This window comes from Taudactylus pleione, unplaced genomic scaffold, assembly GCF_031769625.1.
Source record: "Taudactylus pleione unplaced genomic scaffold, aTauple2 ptg000114l, whole genome shotgun sequence".
Lineage (NCBI taxonomy): Eukaryota > Metazoa > Chordata > Amphibia > Anura > Myobatrachidae > Taudactylus > Taudactylus pleione.
Window position 1 is genome coordinate 5,326,420 of NW_028284516.1, and position 21,598 is coordinate 5,348,017.

General features: G+C 43.6%; 1 protein-coding gene across 1 annotated transcript in view; it reads right to left on the reverse strand.

The window, feature by feature from the left end:
* NECAB1 (N-terminal EF-hand calcium binding protein 1) overlaps positions 1 to 21,598 on the reverse strand; it is a 298,804-nt gene that overhangs the window by 266,089 nt on the left and 11,117 nt on the right. Inside the window, exon 2 of the mRNA XM_088471513.1 lies at positions 12,383 to 12,407. Coding sequence (XP_088327639.1) covers positions 12,383 to 12,407 — 25 coding nt within the window. The remainder of the gene's footprint in view (positions 1 to 12,382; positions 12,408 to 21,598) is intronic.

Here is a 21,598-nt window from a genome sequence, read left to right on the forward strand (position 1 = left end):
ACAATCTATAGGGAAATAGGCATTGATACATAAGGATAGGTGCTATATATTGCATTTTGATCCAACCAGAATGCAGAGTTTCTTGGTGGGCTGATGATCCAGTCACACAGGAATGTCGGCCAAATGTCAGGATAATATGAAAGAAAGACAATGTGTGAGGTTATGTGTGGACTGTGAAAGGGGATATAATTAGACATGGAAGCTATGAAGGTCATGTGGGCGGTTCTGGAATCTGATAAGCTTGCCTGAAGAGGTGAGTATTCAGGGAACGCTTGAAGGATTAGAGACTAGATGTAAGTCTATGGTAAGCATTCCATAGAGTGGGTGCCTTCCGAAGAAAGTCCGGTAACCGTGAATGGGAGCAGGTAATGCATGGGGATGATACGCAGATCTTATGCTGAGCGGAGAGGTCGGGTTGGGAGATATTTTGAGATGAGTGAAGAGATGTATGTTGGTTTGGTTAATGGCCTTATGTGTAAGTAAAAGCATTTTGTATTGAATACGGTAGAAGACCGCCAATCAATGGAAGGACGGACAGAGCGGGGCAGCAGGCGATGAACATTTGGCAAGGAAGATAAGCCTTGCAGCTGCATTCATAATGGATTGTAATTGCGATAGCCTGTTTTTGGGAAGACCAGTAAGGAGACTATTGCAATAGTCAAAGCAGGACATAATGATTGCATGGATTAGAGTTTTTGCAGTGTCTTGTGTGAGATATGGTCGAATTTTGGATACGTTTTTTAGATGTATGTAACATGATTTTGAGACAGATTGAATGTGGGGAACAAAGGACAGTTCAGAGTCAAGGATAACACCAAGGCAGCGAGCTTGTGGAGCGGGGTGGATTGTCGAGTTATCAACCGTGATTGAGAGATCAGGTTGGTAACTGTTCTTGGCCAGTGGAAATATAATTAATTCTGTTTTAGAAATATTAAGTTTCAGGTGGCAAGGTGACATCCAAGATGAAATGGCAGAAAGACATTCAGTGACACGGACCAATACAGATGGTGATAAATCTGGGGAGGATAGGTAGATTTGAGTATCATCTGCATACAAATGGTACTGAAATCCAAAAGAGCGGATTAGTTTGCCAAGGTGGTATAGATTGAGAATAACAAAGGACCTAAAACAGAGCCTTGGGATACTCCAACTGATAGAGGTAGCGAGGAGGAGGCAGAGTCAGAAAAAAACGAATAGTAAAAGAGAGATCAGATAGGTAGGAAGAGAACCAAGAAAGAGCTGTGTCCTTCAGACCTAGGGATTGTAGTGTTTGTATGAGGACCACCAACGTAGCAGCCACTCCGGATGGCACTGCAGGCAGGCTCCTGGGACCAGGCGTACTGCTAGCATCTGCACTGGGAGTGCCGAGCCCGTTTTGAGAATAACCCCTCACTTGCCGACCAGTCCGTACTCCCTTCCTCAGGAAGCTTACCCCAGGCATCTCAGCACCAGAACTGTACTGTCAGGTATCAGCGGGACGCCGCTGGTACCATCATCATTCTGTATATTAGACTTTTCCCTGCATTCTCCACATAGCAGGAGTCCCCTCTTTTCACGCATTGACTTTTTCCAGATTTTGACCCATACTTAAAATTCAATTACCTAAGGACTTTGACTCACTTCTACAATCAGAAGATTTCTGATACTGATCTCCTTTGTATACATTCATTTTGTGTGCCATTCTGTCAGTTTGATATTTCAATTAATTTAGATTTGTATGTGCTACGTGTAATTTGATATTTCACTTAATTTAGATTTGTATGTGCTACGTGTAATTTGATATTTCACTTAATTTAGATTTGTATGTGCTACGTGTATTGATTCATATAATCAATTAGTCTAATTTTTTCTGGTTATCATTAAAGCATTTATTTACCTACATATCCATTCACTCATTAATAAGACTAGTGTATATTGAAACAGATTCCAAGCTTAGAACATTTAGAGCTGAGCGCAGTATACAACTCTATCTAATTTATGTCTAACAGAGTCAGTTGTTAATTATTAGCAGCTTGCTAGCATTTGATTCAATCTCAGTGCGCAGGTATCCCCCCTCTATTTTCCTAAATACAAGATCAAGGCAGTGGCCCTCCTGATGAGTAGAGGAGTCAGTCCATTGGGAGAGGCCAAGAGAGGAGGTTCCAGAGAGTAGTCTGGAGGCATGAGGAGATTGTGGACTGTCAATGGGGATATTGAAATCATCCATAATGATGGTGGAGATGTCTGAGGATAGAAAGTGAGGGAGCCAGGCAGAAAAGTGTTCCAGAAATTGTTGGGGTGGCCCAGGTGGGCGATAGATAGCAGCAACTCGCACAGAGAAAGGAGTGAAAGTCCTGATAGAATGTACTTCAAATGATGATAATGTGAGTGAGGGTACCTGTGGGAGAACTGTGTATGTGAAAGATTGGGAGAGTAATATTCCTACCCCACCTCCTTTACAATTACCAGGCCTGGAGGTGTGTGAGAAGTGTAGGTTACCATGTGAAAGTGCAGCAGGGGAGACAGTGTCTGATTGTGTAAGCCATGTTTCTGTAATTGCCAGAAGGTTGAGGTTAGTTGAGATAAAGAGATCATGGATGGATGTTAGCTTATTGCAGACAGAGTGAGCATTCCATAAGGCACATTTTAGTGACTTGGAGGGTAAAGGGAGGCATGCAATGTTTATGAGGTTAGCTGGATTTATAGTTCATTGTGGGTGTGGAGTGTGGGTTGGGCCTGGATTTGGTGATATGTCACCAGCTAATGGAAGCAGCAGGAGAGAGATATAAATATATTTGTGGGATTTGGCTGAAAGATTTTTATGGCGACAAGTTGTGGATGTTATTGTCAGTGTGTATAGATAAGTTAAAAGCTCATGTGTGTTTGTAAGAGGAGAGTAGATTAATGAGGTAGCAATATGTTTTATAACCTTTACATAAATTAGACTTCGTGTTCTAATACACATAGGCCCGTATTCAATTTGGAGCGAAAAGCCGTTTTTTGTTTTTTAAACAATTTATTCACATGTAATTAAATTAATTTAATTGTTTTAAAGCTATTTCTGGAAGCTAAAACTAATTATTTTATGTATTTTATTTCACTATATATTTATTGATTAATATAGCACATCTTTGCACTTTATTTCACTAAACAAGTTGATATAGATTACCTATGGTTTGTTTTTTCAACACTCCAGTCGCTTGGATTGACTATATGTAAACATAATTTAACCTGTGGGCAATTAACCCAATGTCCTACTTCAGTTAGTCTAGCTGACACCTGATATTTAAAGGGAGTGCAGTTGCCACACACATTTATAACAGTCTTGTTGTATAGAGTGGACATCTATTGGGTTGGTGCCTTCACCATATATTTATATATGTATGTGTCTGTATATACACATACATACATATAGACACACACATATAAATTATTATTATTGTTATTGTTATTATTATTATTATTATCCTTTATTTATATGGAGCCACAAGTGTTCCGCAGCTCCTTACAAAGTACATAAACAAATCATTTGACAACTGACTTACAGTACAAAATAGGACAAGGACATGGATAATATACATTGCTACATTAGTGACCATAGCACCTAGATATGCAACAGAGCGTAAGCAACCAAGTGTTAGGTGCCCTGGTATATATACACACATATATACACATACGCACATACAGTCAGGTCCATAAATATTGGGACATTAACAGAATTTTCAGATTTTGGCCTCTATTCACCACCACAATGGCTTTGAAATGAAACAAACAAGATGTGCTTTAACTGCAGACTTTCAGATTTAATTTGAAGATAATTACTTCCAAATCGGGTGAATGGTGTAGGAATTACAACAGTTTCAATATGTGCCTCCCACTTTTTAAGGGGCCAAAAGTAATGGGACTATCAACTCAAAAGCTATTTCATGGACAGGTGTGGGCTATTCCCTCGTTATTTCATTATCAATTAAGCAGGTAAAAGGTCTGGAGTTGAATCTAGGTGTGACATTTGCATTTGGAAACAGTTGCTGTCAACTCTCAATATGAGATCCAAAGAGCTGTCACTATCAGTGAAGCAAGTCATCATTAGGCTGAAAAATCAAAACAAACCCATCAGAGAGATAGCAAAAACATTAGGTGTGGCCAAATCAACTGTTTGGAAAAGAAAGAACGCACCGGAGAGCTCAGCAACACCAAAAGACCTGGAAGACCACGGAAAACAACTGTGGTGGATGACAAAAGAATTATTTCCCTGGTGAAGAAAAACCCCTTCACAACAGTTGGTCAAATCAAGAACACTCTCCAGGAGGTACATGTATATGTGTCAAAGTCAACGATCAAGAGAAGACTTCACAAGAGTGAATATAGAGGGTTCACCACAAGATGCAAACCATTGGTGAGCCACAAAAACAGGAAGCCCAGATTAGAGTTTGCCAAACAACATCTAAAAAAGCCATTACAGTTCTGGAACAACATCCTATTGACAGATGAGACAAAGATCAACTTGTACCAGAGTGATGGGAAGAGAAGAGAAGGAAAGGAACTGCTCATGATCCAAAACATACCACCTCATCAGTGAAGCATGGTGTTGGCAGTGTCATGGCGTGGGCATGTATGGCTGCCAATGGAACTGGTTCCCTTGTATTTATTGATGATGTGACTGCTGACAAAAGCAGCAGAATTAATTCTGAAGTGTTCCGGGCAATATTATATGCTCATATTCAGTCAAATGCTTCAGAACTCATTGGATGGCGCTTCACAGTGCAGATGGAAAATGACCCGAAGCATACTGCAAAAGCAACCAAAGCGTTTTTTAAGGCTAAAAAGTGGAATGTTATGCAATGGCCAAGTCAATCCCGTGACCTGAATCCGATTGAGCATGCATTTCACTTGATGAAGACAAAACTGAAGGGAAAATGCCCCAAGAACAAGCATGAACTGAAGACATTTGCAGTAGAGGCCTGGCAGAGCATCACCAGGGATGAAACCCAGCGTCTGGTGATGTCTATGCGTTCCAGACTTCAGGCTGTAATTCCCTGCAAAGGATTTGCAACAAAGTATTAAAAAGTGAAAGTTAGATTTAGGATTGTTTAGTTTGTCCCATTACTTTTGGCCCCTTAAAAAGTGGGAGGCACATATAGAAACCGTTGTAATTCCTACACCGTTCACCTGATTTGGATGTAATTACCCTCAAATTAAATCACATCTTGTTTGTTTCATTTCAAAGCCATTGTGGTGGTGAATAGAGGACAAAATATGAAAATTCTGTCAATGTCCCAATATTTATGGACCTGACTGTATATACACACACATACCTTACACGCACACACATATATACACACAAATATGTCACATATACATTACAAACAAACTTACCTTGCAGCATATCTGATCTGTACAGGACCTAGCAGGCTGGCACCATGTAATTAGGGCCCTCCCCCTCACTGCAAAATGCCGCGATTTGCAGATCAATCGGAAAGGGGGTAGGGCCAAATGACTCAATTATAATGAAATTGCGTCACATTAGCACCGCCTACTCCATATTAACCTGCGGGGGTGGGGCTTAAGAACATGGTGTCTGCACTCCAGTCTGTCAGACGGGGGGTTCTGGGTACTCAGAAACCCCCCCTGCATGTGCTACTGTTTCTTAGTGTCATCTCTTGTCTCTCTTAGTGTCATCTCTTGTCTCCCTTAGATAACGCCTACTTGGTCTGAATGGACCAGGCCTGGGAGAAGTGCCCTAAGGCGATTAGAGTAATTTTGCAAAGAGTTTAGCATCTATGTTAAGTAATGAGATTGGGCGGTAACTGGAGCTCATGGTAGGAACCTTTCCTTCCTTGGGAATCACTGTTATGTTGGCTTCTAAGGCCTGACAAGAAAAGGATATTGTGTCTGAGATGTCACTGAAAGAATTCAATGAGTTGGGGAGGGGTATAGTAGAGAACGTCTCATAGTAAGTAGAAGAGAAGCAATCAGCCCCAGGACTTTTACCAACAGAGGATGACTTAATAACTTCCAAACATTCCTGTTCGGTAAAGGGGGTATCTAGCGCTTGTGCAACAGCTTCAGGAAGAATGTTGAAATCTACAGCCTCAAAATATTAATAGACCTCTCACAATCGGGCCTCTGCATCCACTAGTGTCAGCACTGGGTACAAGTAATACAATTTAGTGTAAAATGTTCTAAATGTGTCAAGACTGGCTCAGGGGCATCTCCTACTGAGGAGCTCAAAGCTGAGGTCCCGTGTTGTGGAAGGAATTGGAGGCGAGGGGCCTGGATGTATGTCCTCCTCATCCACAAGTATCGGATGTTGGCGAGACCTGACCAAAGGCGTGAGTCTAACCTGCTGGGAGGTGTTCCCCATTTACCCCTCCAAGCAGGATATGGGATTAAGCTGCACCCAGCAAGCAGGTTGCGGCCCTTTGGTCAGGTATACGATACAGGTGGGAAATGGAGGGAGATAACACCGATAAGGCCAAGGAGAGTGTACATCTGAAAGAAGCACTAGCAAGGATTCTGTACTTGGATATTGTAACGAGTGTACGGGCAAGTTATCAGATGCGCTGCTGGTACAGGAGAGTGCCACTGTAGTTGTAATTGGATATTGTATTGAGTATGCGGGCAAGGTATCCAGACGCACCGCTGGCACAGGAGGGTGACACTGTAGTTGTACTTGGATGTTGTACTGTGTACGCGAGCAAGGTATCAGAGTACGTGAGCAAGGTATCAGCCACACCGCTGGCACAGGAGAGTGACACTGTAGTTGTACTTGGAGGATGTACAGAGTACGCGGGCAAGGTATCCAGACGCACCGCTGGCACAGGAGGTTGACACTGTGGTTGTACTTGGAGGATTACAGAGTACGTGGGCAAGGTATCCAGATGCACCACTGGCACAGGAGAGTACGGTAACTAGAAATGGCTCGAGAGCAGAATAGCAAGGGAACCTGGAATGACGGCAAGCAAACACTAGTAGAAACTACATTGTACAGGCAACTTCCTGCTGTTCAGAGCCCAGTAATATACCCCAAGGTAGCAGTCCATTTGAGGACAGCGTCAGCTGACAACAACAATGCTACCATTGGATGAAGGGTCAGTCAGATGATGAAGACTGCCATGACGGCAACCTCGGTAATCAAGTCACAGAGCAGTACATGGATGTCCAAGTGCACCTAAGGCATAATCCTCAGCGCGCCCCTCGCCGCTGCCCCTGACGTCTGACCGCACGAGAAGTCAGGGGAAGTCGGCGCTGTGGTGAGTAACAGACAATCCTAGGCCGAAACCTGACAAAATGCCTCTGCACTGTATCAGAGTGCATGAGGTTACTCGTAGTGTAGAAAAGTAATCTATAATAGCCTCATCCAACTATGCTGTACAGTAGGGATGCTGTAGAAGTGCTTCATTAAGCATCAATTCCAATTTTAAGGGAGCTGGTCAGGGACATGAATGCAAAGGGAAACTGGTGGATGGTCAGAGTCGGTAATCTGCCCTAAAGAAGCATCTTTCAACAGATCAAGATGGGAGTGTCACAACAGGAAATAATCAGAAAGTCTATGGTGCTTAGAAAAAAAAAAAGTATTGCTCTTATTACCTGCCGAGTGGTCACAAAAAAAAACACACCGGTAAATGGTGGTTTTTCAGACCAGGGGAGGCACCTTTTTTTAAATGTTTTTCTTATATAAATGCTACATCTGCTCTATCTGTATGGAAAGTGTGTAGAAGACGTGACCATTTGTCAGGGATGCTTATTTTAATTTCTACAAATAAAAGATTATACATAAGGTGTTGGTACTGCGTACCGTTGAGAACAATCAAAAGAAAAACAACTGCGTCCCAGGCTAAAAGTTGCCAGCCAGTCCCTGTGGGAAGCATAACCCAGTGGCATAACTAAGGAGGGTCGAGCAGGGACTGATCCAGGACCCTGGTCAGTGTAGTGCGGACCGTGCAGTCCGTACTACACAGTAACAAACACAGCCGCTGGCTATTACACTCGAACTACCCGGCGGCTGTGTGTTTGTTTGTATAGTCAATGAGAGTCAGACAGACTCTCATTGCCTATACAAACAAACACACAGCCGCCGGGTAGTTCGAGTGTAATAGCCAGCGGCTGTGTTTGTTACTGTGTAGTGCGGACCGTGCAGTCCGTACTACACAGTAACAAACACAGCCACTGGCTATTAGACTCGAACTACCCGGCGGCTGTGTGTTTGTTTGTATAGTCAATGAGAGTCAGACAGACTCTCATTGCTGCTGCGCCCACTGCCGGAGCTCACTCATGAGCTCCATCTTCCGGCTCCCACAGTGGGTGATGGGAGAGACGTCATGACGTCTCTCCCATAATGCAGAGTGGGCCGGCCCGGGAGGACGGAGGAGCGGACGGTAGTGGAAGCAGGAGCGGGGATTCAGGTAAGTGTTTTTTTTTTTTTCGTGTGTGTCTTTGTCTGGCACTGCTGGGGGGGACTACTACTGGGGGCACTATAAGGGGGGAAATGCATCGGAGGGACCACTACTGGGGCACTGCATAGGGGGGATTACTACTGGGGTCACTAAATAAGGGGCACTACTGGGGACACTGCATAGGGGTGGATTACTACTGGAGGCACTACTGGCGGCACTGCATAGGGGGACCACTACTAGCAGTACTGTATAAGGGGCATTACAAGGGGCACTGTATAAGTGGTACTACTGGGGGCACTGTTTAAGGTGCACTATATAAGTTGCACTGTATAAGGGTGCATTACTGGGGGCACTATATAAGGGGCACTACTGAGGGCACTGTATATGGGTACTACTACAGGGGGCACTCCATAAGGGGCGCTGCTACTGGGGACATTGCATAAGGGGCACTACTACAGTTAGCATTACAAGAGGGGCACTACTACTTGGGGCATTAAGGTACATATGTAATGGAAAGGAATGTTCCTACAGTGACGAGAAACGGTGGTGTCACGTTGCCACGCCCCTTGTGACATGTGACCATGCCCATGTGCACCTACTTGAGGGTGGGGGGGTCTCCATTTTTTAACTTGCCCTGGGCTCCAACTACCCTAGTTACACCACTGGCATAACCTCTCAACCTCGTTTTGCCCTCTGTACAGTACTGCGGGCCACTTGTGGTGCCCTTTAAATAAAATGTATTAATAATAATAATAATGATAAGATTAATAATAATGACCACCGTAAACCCATCAAAGCTTATAACACAGCCGTTATAAGCTTTGATGGGTTGTACAGTTATAGTGGCTGATGTGATTCTTATTATAAGATGGTATCTTATTTTATGACTACATATCTGAGGTATGTCAGTTTGTGGGCAGCCATTGTGGTGCCGAATGTCATCTGCCTGGAGGCTCCAGAGAAGTAGATACAGCTCTGTCTAAAATGTACTCTGGCTAGGATAGGAGGAAAGTTGACAGTAACATTAGATATAAATATTTTATGACTCTCAGGATAGGCTGGTATCAGTGTAGGTGACCTTCCATTTAAGCACTTTGCAATTTGGGATGTTGTGTATAGTACTGTACACTGTGAATTCAATAAAAATTTCTGCAGTGTCTGGAAAAAAAAATAAACCATACAGAATGGTTCACAAGTCGAACACACATACAAAAAGCTTTATCAGAGAATAAAACAGTCATTGTATAGCAACATAATATAGTAGATCGTTATAGCATTTATGAGCCAGAAGGGCGCTACCAACAGCAGTTCACATTTTGTTTTCTTTTTTGTATGCGCACTTTATACGAAGATTAAAATGTCCTAATGGAAGAGCTAATACTTGTGGAAGTAATTATCTGCATTATGCCAATATCAGTTAATGTGCACAAAATAATCACTAACTGCAAGAGAAAGCAATGGGCGTCCACAGTACTGCATACACATAGCACTTCTGGCCTGAGGTCACTGTGTACAATACACAGAAGGCTCATTATTACAAGTAAAACCCACAGTTATGTTGCTTATGACACTTTTTCCTCAAATGATATTGTAACAGCAAACAGTTAAGAAATATTGTATTTCGGAATGATTCATCCTTTAGATCAGCAGAGATATATGAATCTTTTATAGCAAAGACAAAAGAAAAATAACATTATAATAGTCTCTTTCATCAAATCATTGGCATTAGCGAGGACAGGCTTTGATATGTGAAATTATATATATTCACAATGACTTCAGCATTAAAGTAACATGTGATTGGTGGATTAAGCAGCTGCATACATAGTGGCCCATTATGCAGGGATCAGTAGAGGTGAGTCTTTCAGGGCACGATTTAATATTAGCAGGGATTTATTTGTGCAGGACTGTATAGTCACTTCTTATAGTGCGATAGACTTTTAATGTTTAAAGATCATTTTTTGATGTATTCCTGGAACATATAAGTCTTTGAGTTCTACTTCTTTTTTATGAGTTTATTTTTAATGTACAAATAAATCTCTTATTATTAGGCATAATGGTCTAGGAGGGGGTTAGCAGTTAGGACACTAACGACTAAGGACCCAAAGGCTGTAATGATGTACATTCCACTTCCACAGAACAAATTTCTTTTTTTAAGATGGAGACAGCTTTGCTGCACTAATGAGAGTTTTGCCAGAAAAGAGAAGTCCCCGAGGCATAATTAGTTACCACAATTAGTCAGGATGGGGTTTATTTTATTCTAATTTTGCAGTTTAAATGTTGGGAAGTAGGGATTTTCTAAACAAAAACTGAGATTACTTGTGTGAAATACATTTGCGGCTGCATTTGATTGGTTATTACATGCTATACTTGATTCTCTGAAGGCATACTAAAAGTTCTTATAAGACTACTGGCAGCAATACAAAATGATTTATTTAGCTATCAGGGGTAGTATATTTAGCTACAGTCTAAGAGCAATATTAGTTATTTATTTTAAGAGGAATTCAACACTTGTACTACATTACATTTGCTAGTATGCACTGCCACACGTGTCCGTTCTGGCACTTGTAGTCCTACAATAGTGTGCAATATACTTTCCCGGCATGTGTGAAATAAGGCTGAACAAAGCTTTTCTGTAGTTGAACATCTGAACTTACTGAAACCTCTACAAACTGCTTTTGGAGGTGAACATGGCTGAATAACCAAATTAGAATGGCCAGCAACCATTGGTGGTTTGATTATTGATGCCATTGGTGCCACTGATTATTGATGATTTTGCCATCACTAGTGGAGATCTGATGGTTCTCTACCATCAATGGTATTGACTGAGCAAACTGTTTTGTTATTACCTGGGGGCCATGGACCGTTGATTGTTAACCCTCCGATGGCCATTCCTACAAACGTGATTATCCGTAAATGTTACAGTTCCCACAATTCCTTGCAGACCCCGGTAATAATGTTTATAAGCATTTATGTGTGGCTATTGTTTTCTGTCTTTTTTAATAATGCATTAAAAGTTATACTTTAAGTCTTATGAATGCACTTTTTGAAGCAGTGCCTCCGCAAAGGGTCCTTCTTTTTGAGAATTATTGCTATCTTGTTGTGTCAATAATACTGTAGTGAGTATTTGGATATACTGTTGTTTGACCCAGGGGAGAACCACCACCTGTGCTGATATCAACGCTAATATAATAATATATAGCTCTTTTATTATCTGTATAAGTTGGTTTTCTATAATAATTTTTTGCATATTTTACTGCGATAATTTTCATTCCTGTGCAGGATAAAATAACCTCTTTACCAAGGAAAGGATTTCACCATCCAGCCTCTCCCCTCAATGGTAAAACAATTTACCATCAGGAAGAAGTGATTGATGGTCTCCAACCATTGGGAGACAATAGCCAGCGCTACCCACTGATAGTCAGCAGTGGGCAAGAACTATCTAGGTGTGGGGGCCTATTATATATATGCCGCTCCACCAAGAGATCTGTCCACCGATTTAGTAGGTTTTATCGATAATGTATGGGAGGGTAAATATGGTGATTAAATACATTTCTCTTTGTAACCATCAATTTCTCAAAACACCAACACTATATTGGCCAGAGGCGTTGTATCCCAAGTAAATGTGTTAACATTAGCAAGTAGTAAAATGCATACAAAAAGTAATGTATTTTATTCCATATAAACTGTATGTACTTTTCCACCAACAGTCAGATACTTTAATAGATCAGCTTGAACTTTAGTGCCATTTAGTACTGTAGTGTGGGTCCCAAAGAACACAAGTGGCAGCTAGACTGGACCCAACACTTATGAGCCTTATCGGGCCCCATAGCAGATGTCTCCCCTGCTATCCAGATAGATATGCCTTTGGTATTAGTTATTGCTGGCATATCATAAGCTTCTTTACAGTCATATCCTTTGTCCAAGCGGCAGGAAAGTTACAAAGGCACAAATTTATGCTCACTTTATATAGATATGTCATTAAATATTACATGCTGTCATGTCCTTACCATTTTTGTCTGCTCTTCTCAATATCTGAAAAGTAAAGGAAAAAAGAAATGACTATCTCTGTACAAGTGTCAGATTTATTCGTACCAATTAAATCTCATTTGACATCTTTTTTTTTTTTCTTTTTAACAATCTTACAGACACTCAGAAAATGTAGCAGCTTCTAATTCAGGTTATTTCTCTCACAGGCAGAAAATATTCTAAGGTCATTTAGGTGGGGTCTTTTGGAGAACTTAATAAATACAACACATGTAGTTACTTTTTATCTTGCAGGATTAATGATAAAAAAGCTATGATAAAAAATAAATAAAACAAAAAGAGTAAATAGAAATCTTCAATTTGATGCACATTATAGCTTCCTGAAGGAACAATTTTATGCATTTCTTATAACAGTTACAATGTATCTGTAACAATTAAAATTTATTGAGTAGTACAGATGAACTAAGGGCTTGATTCAGCAAGGAACACTGGGCCTGATTCAGACCCGGTCGCAAGTGCTGTGCGCTCGCAACCGGGTCGATGGTGGGCCAGTACGCACGCGCGGCTTGCGCACTGCGCGTGCGCGAGCCCCGGAGCAAGCGCAAAAAGCGCTCGCTCCGGGACTCACTACAAAAGGGGCGGCTGTCAATGTTGATCAACAGCTCGACCCCTTTTGTAGGCGTGGCCGGGGGGGTGGCTTCACAAACGGAGGCGTTCCCAAGCGAACGCCTGCCGTTTGTGGGCGTCCTCACTGACATCACCAGTGATGTCAATGAGAGAGCTTCCGGCTGTGTTAGCGCCGAAAGCTCTCTGGGACTTGCGGCCAAGAGACCCTACCACAAGGGTCTCGTCGCAAGCCCGATGGTCGCGATGGTCTTGACCATCGCGACCATCATCATGGCCGCTCGCATAAGCTGTGGGTGGTAACCCACAGCTATGCGAGCGGCCAAGAGGCCTCAACTAAAAAACCAAGCGCCCGCCCTGATTCAGAGCGAGCGCTCGCTTTTTGCGAGCCCTCACAGGCCCTCATTTAGAGGCGGTTGTTAGATGCAAGCGGTCGCTTTGAATCAGGACGGCCGCTTGCATCCTGAATGGCTGCCTCCTTGTCGATCGTTAAGCTGTGGGTTACAACCCACAGCTTAACGACCGACCAGGTTAATGGTCGCAATGGTGATCGGGGCTTACGACCAGACCCTAAGGTCAGGGCACTCATAAGCCCCAGGGAGCTTTCTGCTCTGATGGAGCAGGAAGCTCCCCACTGACATCACTGATGATGTCAGTGCGGCTGCCCACAAAACGGTAGGCTTTCGTAAAGGAACGCCTCCATTTTGGAAACCACCCCCCCGGCCTGCCTACCAAATGGGGGCAACTGTGGATCAACATCGACAGCCGCCCCTTTGGTAGCGAGCTCCGGAGCAACAGAGTTTCTCCGGGGCTTGCGCACGCGCGGTGCGGCCGCTGCGCGTGCGCAGGCCTAACCTTCGAGCCGGTTATGAGCGCATCGGCGTTGCATGGGCGTGCATAAATTAGCCACTGCGTTACCTGACACCTCCTAAGGTCTCATAGCGTGCGCAGAAGTTAGCAATTCCTGAGTGAGGTCTGGGCTTCCTTAACTGTGCATATGGGTTCCGATGTTACTCTATGTTACCGATTGTTTTGCTATGTTGCCCTAAATATACAGATGTGAGTATGGGGAAGTGGGCGGCCTCATGTCAGGCTGTGTACGCAATGTGAATGCACACTTGTAAATAGCACCGCTGATATTTGCAATGCAGTTGCGAGCGTATAAGCAGAATAGTGTTCCTTGCTGAATCAGGCCCTAAATCATCTGTCCTAACATAAAATATCTTAAATTCTATTCCAAACACATATTTATCAGAGTTTGGAGAGAGATAAAGTGGAGAGATAGAGGGCCTCATTATCAATGAGTTTTATCATTCACAACGAGTGATAAACCTTGTTGCGTATGATTAAAGGTGCTCCAGCCAATCAGCTCCCAACTTCATTTTTCAAACAGATGACAGTTGGGAGCTGATTGGCTGGAGCACCATTATCATACGCAAAGAGTTTTATCACTCGTTGTGAATGATAAAACTCGTTGATAAATGAGGCCCATAAAGAAATAACCAATCAGCTTCTAGCTGTCATTTTAAAGGCTGTGTTTGAAAAATGACAGTAAGGAGCTGACTGGTTGGTACTTTTATCTCTCTCCACTTTATCTCTCTCCAAGCTTTGATAAATCCGCCTCATAAAATGAACTCTGATTCGAAAGAGATTCAGCTAAAAAAGAGAATATAATTATACCAATCATAAAAAGTCCAATAAAACTCATCTAATCATAATACAGCAGCCACCATCATCAAGCCCAGACTTGGGATGGTGGAAAGGCAGATGCACCAGCTCATTCTCATATAGCTTATTTCACCGTATGGGGATAATCCAATTAGCCGCAAGATTTTCTGTGTGACATGTCAGTAATGGTTGTGTGACCAAATATGCTTATTTTTCTAATATTTGCTCTCACCTCCAATGGGTATAAAGAAAAATAAACGATTTACCATTACCTTTATTACTACTTATTACTACTATTACTTATTTGCGCAGGAACAATGCGTGCGACTACTACAGAACATTCTGGATAATTGAATCACATGCTACATGCCTGGCAGCAGAAATATATCAATAATCAGTTACATTTATGGTCATGGCCTTTGGGATGAGGTGGAGTTAGACCATCGAGCTCTGCAGGAAAAATAAATTCTTTTTTTTTTTGTATTGTTTTTCTTTTTCCCCTTACTTACATTTTCTTTTGTAAATTTGAATAAACGTGGCAGATTGTGGTTCCGATTATTGAACTAAAGGCCTAATTCAGACCCGCTCGCTAGGCTGTGTTCGTACGCAGCCTACCGATGTTTGTAATGTGCACATGCGTGTAAGACGCAGTGCGCGTGCGCAAACTAGTCCATGTGATCGGGAAGCGTTTGCACCCTGTACATAGACGCCTTGCTAGAATGAGTGGCAGGACGAGCTGTTTGTGGGTGGTGACAGGGGTTGGTCAATGGAAACGGGGGTGTGGTGGTGCGAACGCAGGCGTGTCTGTGCGTCTTAACGCCATTTCAGAGGCGTGCATAATTAAAACGTAGCGTCATAATACACGTCACATGGCTGAATTACACACTGAAACACTCGCAGTACTTGCGGTAGGGTATGGTCAGCCACAAGTGCTGCGTATGGGTCCAATGTTACTCGATGTTACCGAATGTTAAGTACACTTCCTGGAGATGACGTGTGTTACTAAGGCAATGTGGGCGTCTTGTGACAGGCTGGTGGGCATCTAAATACACACTGCGATCGCACACCAAGACATAGTGGGCGTACTAATGTCTTGCCGTGTGATCGCGGGATTTGCATACTTTGGCAGCTGATGGCTGCGTGCGAACGCATCTAGCGAGCGGGTCTCAAGTTTACATACGCTATAGCTGAAAATTGTGTTTTAAATACCTCTTCTTTTTTTTATATTCCAAGAAAATTGCAATACAGTAGGTGTGGTTGTGGTTGTACTGAAATATACTGCATATTTTACCAGTTTCACCAGAAACTGTTTTGTTTTATAAATGTCTATTTTTCATTCAAAGGAATATAATGGTATCACAGTGATTCAAATTATTTGCAAATATTTTATACTGTCTGGACAAATCATGTACTTGTCTTTCTGTTGCCACAGCAATCATTGCCTTATTTACAGCTGATCTCCCCGAATTATTTATGTTTGACACCTTCAAATGTCCCTAGTCCAGAGTTTGACAAGACAGAAGCACCTAGGAAACTAGTGCTGGATTATTTCCAGAATGTGGCTGAGGTTAGGTGAATCCAGCCAGGTCAGGGTTGTGATTTGGGATCATGTACCTAAAATCTAGCCATGATGAGTTAAAGTCAGAAATGCTAGTAAAATAAAGTGTACAGTACTATATGTAATGCCAGTGCAGACTGGAGTCAGCCATATAGAGGTCTGAACTAGTATTTATTAGAATACAACTGGTGCTTCTTCAGTCCAGTGATGTCACTGGTTCCTGGTGATCTAATTGGACGCATTCTCTTATGAATAATGGCCCTCATTCAGAGCCGTACGCTCTGAGCAGAGCGCACGCTCTGCATGAGGGCCGGGCTCCATTTTCATGGAGCGTCCTCCTGGACGCTCGTATAGCTGTGGGTCACCACCCACAGGCTATACGAGCGTGCATTTTGATGGCCGCGATGGTCGTGACCATCGCGACCATCGAAAATGCGAGCCGGAGCCTGCGGTTGAGGTTTTCAACCGCAAGCTCCGGAGTGATTTTGGCTCTATCAGATCCAAAATCACTCCCACTGACATCACTAGTGATGTCAGTGGGCCGGCTTCTGACGGGAGGCGTTCCCGTGGGAACGCCCCGTCAGGGAGGCACGCCCCCGGCACGCCCACCAAAGGGGGCGTGCTGTCAATCAACATTGACAGCACGCCCCCTTTGATCGGACACAACGAGCGAAGGAAAGTCCTTCGCTCGTCGTGTCTGGCGCATGCGCACGACGGAGCTCCCTCCGTCGTGCGCATGCTCAGTGCAGACCATCGACCCACTTGCGAGCGGACAGCCGCTCGCGAGTGGGTCTGAATCAGGCCCAATGTTTCAGCCAATATCTAACATTGACTATTATCCCAGAAAGTGACTGGTGAGTAGAGCACCCTTATGAAACCATTTAGGGGCATATTTAGCACAATCTGCATATCAGATGTGGATGGGATGTGATAATATCACCCAAATTACCATTTTCGATATTTGAAAACAACGCAAGTATGCATCAAATATCGTCTGCAGGAACAGAGCTTGTGAGAAAGCTCTGTCCCTGCAAATCCTCTCCGCACAGTTCTTAGGATATTTTTAGCAAAAATACCCTGACAGTGTGCATGAGCATGTGCCATCGCCGGCTATCACTAAAATAGTATTAATTAAACATCGCCTCTAGAAGCAAACCTGTGGATTTTTGCAAGCCGTCGATTCTCTGTGGTTTTCACTTTAAAATTTAAATACTACATGCGATAGTTTTGCACTTAATATTACGCCCATTTTAAATTTCAGGTGCAAAGCTGCCGCTTAGTAAATCTAGCCCATAACTTTCAATAGGATGCATTTTATGACATCTAAGCAAAGTCTATACTATAAAAACACATTTATATGAACAAACACATAAATGTTAATTAGGTCATTAAAACATTGAAATGTTCAACTGTGACAGAATATAAAGAGACAGAGGTAACATTTGCTGACCAAAGTGAAAGTACCAGTGGCGTAACTACTGCCCCCGCAGCCCCCACGGTGGCTTGGAGGCGCTGGGTAGCTTGGGGGCGACGGGGGCAGTAGTAGTAACTACGGAGTAGTAGTAACTATCGCACCCCCTGCACCCTCCATCCGCAGGGCACTATGGGAGTGATGTAATGACGTCACTCCCATAGTGCCGAGGATCGGACGCCGGTGTATGGACGGCAGCAGCACTGGAGCGGGGATAAAGGTAAGTGTTTGTGTTTTTTTCTTTTGTGTGTGTGTGTGTTTGTGTGCGCGTGGAGGGGGGTAGCAACTACAGGGGGCTAACTACAGGGGGCTAACTACTAGAAGGGGCACTACAGGGGGCTAACTACTAGAAGGGGCACTACAGGGGGCCCTGAATAATGGGCACTACTACAGGGGGCACTACTTTAATGGGCACTACTACAGGGGGCCCTGCATAATGGGCACTACTACAGGGGGCATTGCATAAGGGGCACTACTACAGGGGACATTGCATAATGGGCACTACTACAGGGGACATTGCATAATGGGCACTACTACAGGGGGCATTGCATAATGGGCACTACTACAGGGGACATTGCATAATGGGCACTACTACAGGGGACATTGCATAATGGGCACTACTACAGGGGACATTGCATAATGGGCACTACTACAGGGGGCATTGCATAATGGGCACTACTACAGGGGACATTGCATAATGGGCACTACTACAGGGGACATTGCAAAAGGGGGCACTACTACAGGGGACATTGCATAAGGGGCACTACTACAGGGGGCATTGCATAAGGGGCACTAGTATAGGGGGCATTGCATTTTGGGGCACAACTACAGGGGACACTGTATAAGGGGCACCAATTTGATACACAGTTTACAGGTTATAAACTATGTTCCCAATAATCTGGTTCTACATGGACATAAAAACTGTGCAACCTGTCTTGAGCTGAGGTGACGAACAGGCAGGAGCAGAAAGGAGGGTTGGTGAAGTAGATCTGTCAGGGTGGGATGTAATGGGCATTACTGTTTGGCATAATGTGTATTTGGCATTACTGTGTGCACAATGTGCTATTAGGGGCATTACTGTGTGGCATAATGTGTAAGGGGAATTACTGTGTGGCATAATGTGTTGTATGTGGCATTACAGTGTGGCATAATGTGAAATAGGGGCATTACAGCATGGCATAAATTTGTTATAAGCACTTTACTGTATGTCATTATGTGTTATATGTGGCATTATTGTGTGGGATGTGTAAGGGGCATTGCTGTGTGGCATAATGTGTTGTAAGGGGCACTCCGGTTTGGCATAATGTGTTGTAAGGGGCATTCCGGTGTGGCACACTGTGTTATAAGTGGCATTAGTTAGTGTGTCATAATGTGTAAGGCAAGTTGCTGTATCATGTAACCACACACACCTTAAACGTAGTCTTTGGGTGTGTTTGATCTTTGGGTGGGGGGCGGGGGGGGGGCGCCTGAAACTTTTTTGGCATGGGGGAGCAAAATTTATAGTTACGCCACTGGAAAGTACAGTAGGCAGCATTCTGAGGTGACGTTTGCTTTTATCATGGATCCCAAGCACACAAAATGTCGTGCAGAGCAGATTAGGGAACAGACATGAAAAGGGCGTGTCCTAGTGTATTCAGTCGCAGAGTAGGCGCAATTTAGCAAAATAAAATCCATTAAATCTCCATCTTTTATCTAGGTAAGTCCTAGATCAATTGATATAATGTGTCAGTATTAGGGATGTCAGGGGCCCATCTGATGAGGTCACCATGAAGTGGTAGATGGGCAGGCATTTTTGGCCAAACGTGCTAAGAAACCTTATTTATACTCCATGAAAACTGTCAGAGCCGTAACTAGACTTTTTGGTGCCCTGTGCCAGAAAGAGCATTGGCGCCCCCCTCATTTTTCAAAGGGACATAATGCACCCAAAAAAGGGTCATGGCTTCATGGGGAAGGGCCAGGGAAGAGATAGGAGAGAGGAGGAGATGCTGGGGATGAAATAAGAGGAAGCTACAAGCAAGAATGATAATAAACAGAAATTTGATAAGCTCAAACAGCGCCCCCTGACCTGTGGTGCCCTGTGCGATGGCACCGGCCGCACTACCCTAGCTACGGCCCTAAAAACTGTAGAGTTGATTATAATTGTTATGATTATCATTGATTTTAGTGCTTAAAGTGTGCACCTGCATTTTTTTTCTGCATAGCACTATAACGGTATGGTAAAACTGATCGATTTGAACGATAACGATATCGTTCATATCTTTATCGTTCAAATCGATCGGTTTTTGGCCCCTTCCAACCCACCAACGACCTGTGATGCGCGGGCACATATGGACGATATCTATATCGTCCATCGCCCGTGCATGCAGGTTAACTTGGTCGATATCGAGCAAGTTACTATAGGGACCCGCGATCGTTGATAAGTTGCTGGTTGATAGTCGCTGGTAAGTTGCTGGTGTGCTGGATGATCGATATCGATCATCCAGCACACCAGGAGGGCACAGGGCGATGAGACAACAATATCGTTATCTGATCGCTCCATGTGTATGGAGCTTAAGTCACAGCATGGTAACACCTCTTATTATGTTTAAAACTAGGGTGTGCAGTCTAGCACCCCTATAACATCCTGTCGGTAGGTATCCTAACCCTCCCTCTCTCTCTACCCTAAACCTAACCCTCCCTCCCCGATGCCTGAACCTAACCTCCCCCCTAGTGCCTAAACTTAACCTCCCCCTTACCGCACCCTAAACCTAACCATCCCCCCATAGTGCCTAACCCTAATCCTCCCCCTAGTGCCAAACCCTAACCCCTAACGCTAACCCTCCCCCTAACCCCGCTACTTACTTTTGGAATTACGGCAGTCGGGATCCTGGTACCGGGATTCTGACAGGTGTCGGTTTTCCGGCGCCGGCATTTTGACCTCCGGAATCCCCGCGGTCAAGAGATTGACCGCATCCTGTACATGATCCGTCCTAGCATGTAAGCTGGTTCCTCTCTACAGTTGCCTTCCAGACATAACCTGATCCTAGTCTGAACAAGTTTATCCAAATTATATTATAGAGATAAGTAGACATTTATATAATAACAAACAGTATGTAATATATACATGGCTGTGTCTAACAATAATTTGTTCTGTATAAAGCCAGTAAAGTAAAACCTCTTTATAGGTGCCACGTTCTATGATTTGCACAAGTATGCTGAGACTTTTAGCAAGTTGCATACATTTATAGAGCAGGATGGCTAGAATTAGAGGAGCGTGGTTGTCACCATGGATGGAGATGGGGATAGAGTGTTGTTTCTTACTAAGGGCCTGATTCAGAGCCGGACGCAATTAGCGCTCGCTCGTCCAGAAAATAGGGGTGGCTATTCAAATGAACTGTTCGCTGTTTGCGGTCTGTTCACGCCTCTAGGTCTGAACGAGCGTACCACAATTTTGCGAGCAGTTCTGGCTTAAAAAAAAAACAGTGACGTGGTTAATGACGCTGCTGTTTTAATTATGCACACCCATAAAACACCCGTTCAGTTGACAAGTCTGACTGAACTACAAACGTGAATGCGCATGAACGATAATCGTTCATCGTTTGACTCAGTGAACGATTTTTTCAAACGATTATCGTTAAACGATATCATTTAACAATAATCATTCAAAAAATCGTTGTGTGTGTATGCAGCTTAACAGATATTTTTTCCCATCCCATGATGGGCAACAGAGAGTGTCCTTTGTGAAGCACAAAACTGGGGGACTCTCTTATCTCCCCTCCTAGTTGTTGTTGCTGGGAGGCAGAGGAGGTGGGGCTTTATGACAATATCAGTCCACACTACAGAATTACTATATGAGGCGGCATATAGTGGAGGGCAGATTACATGCTCAATCTCCTCCTTTGTGGCACCCACTCAGAGATCTATACCTGGGTGCAGTGC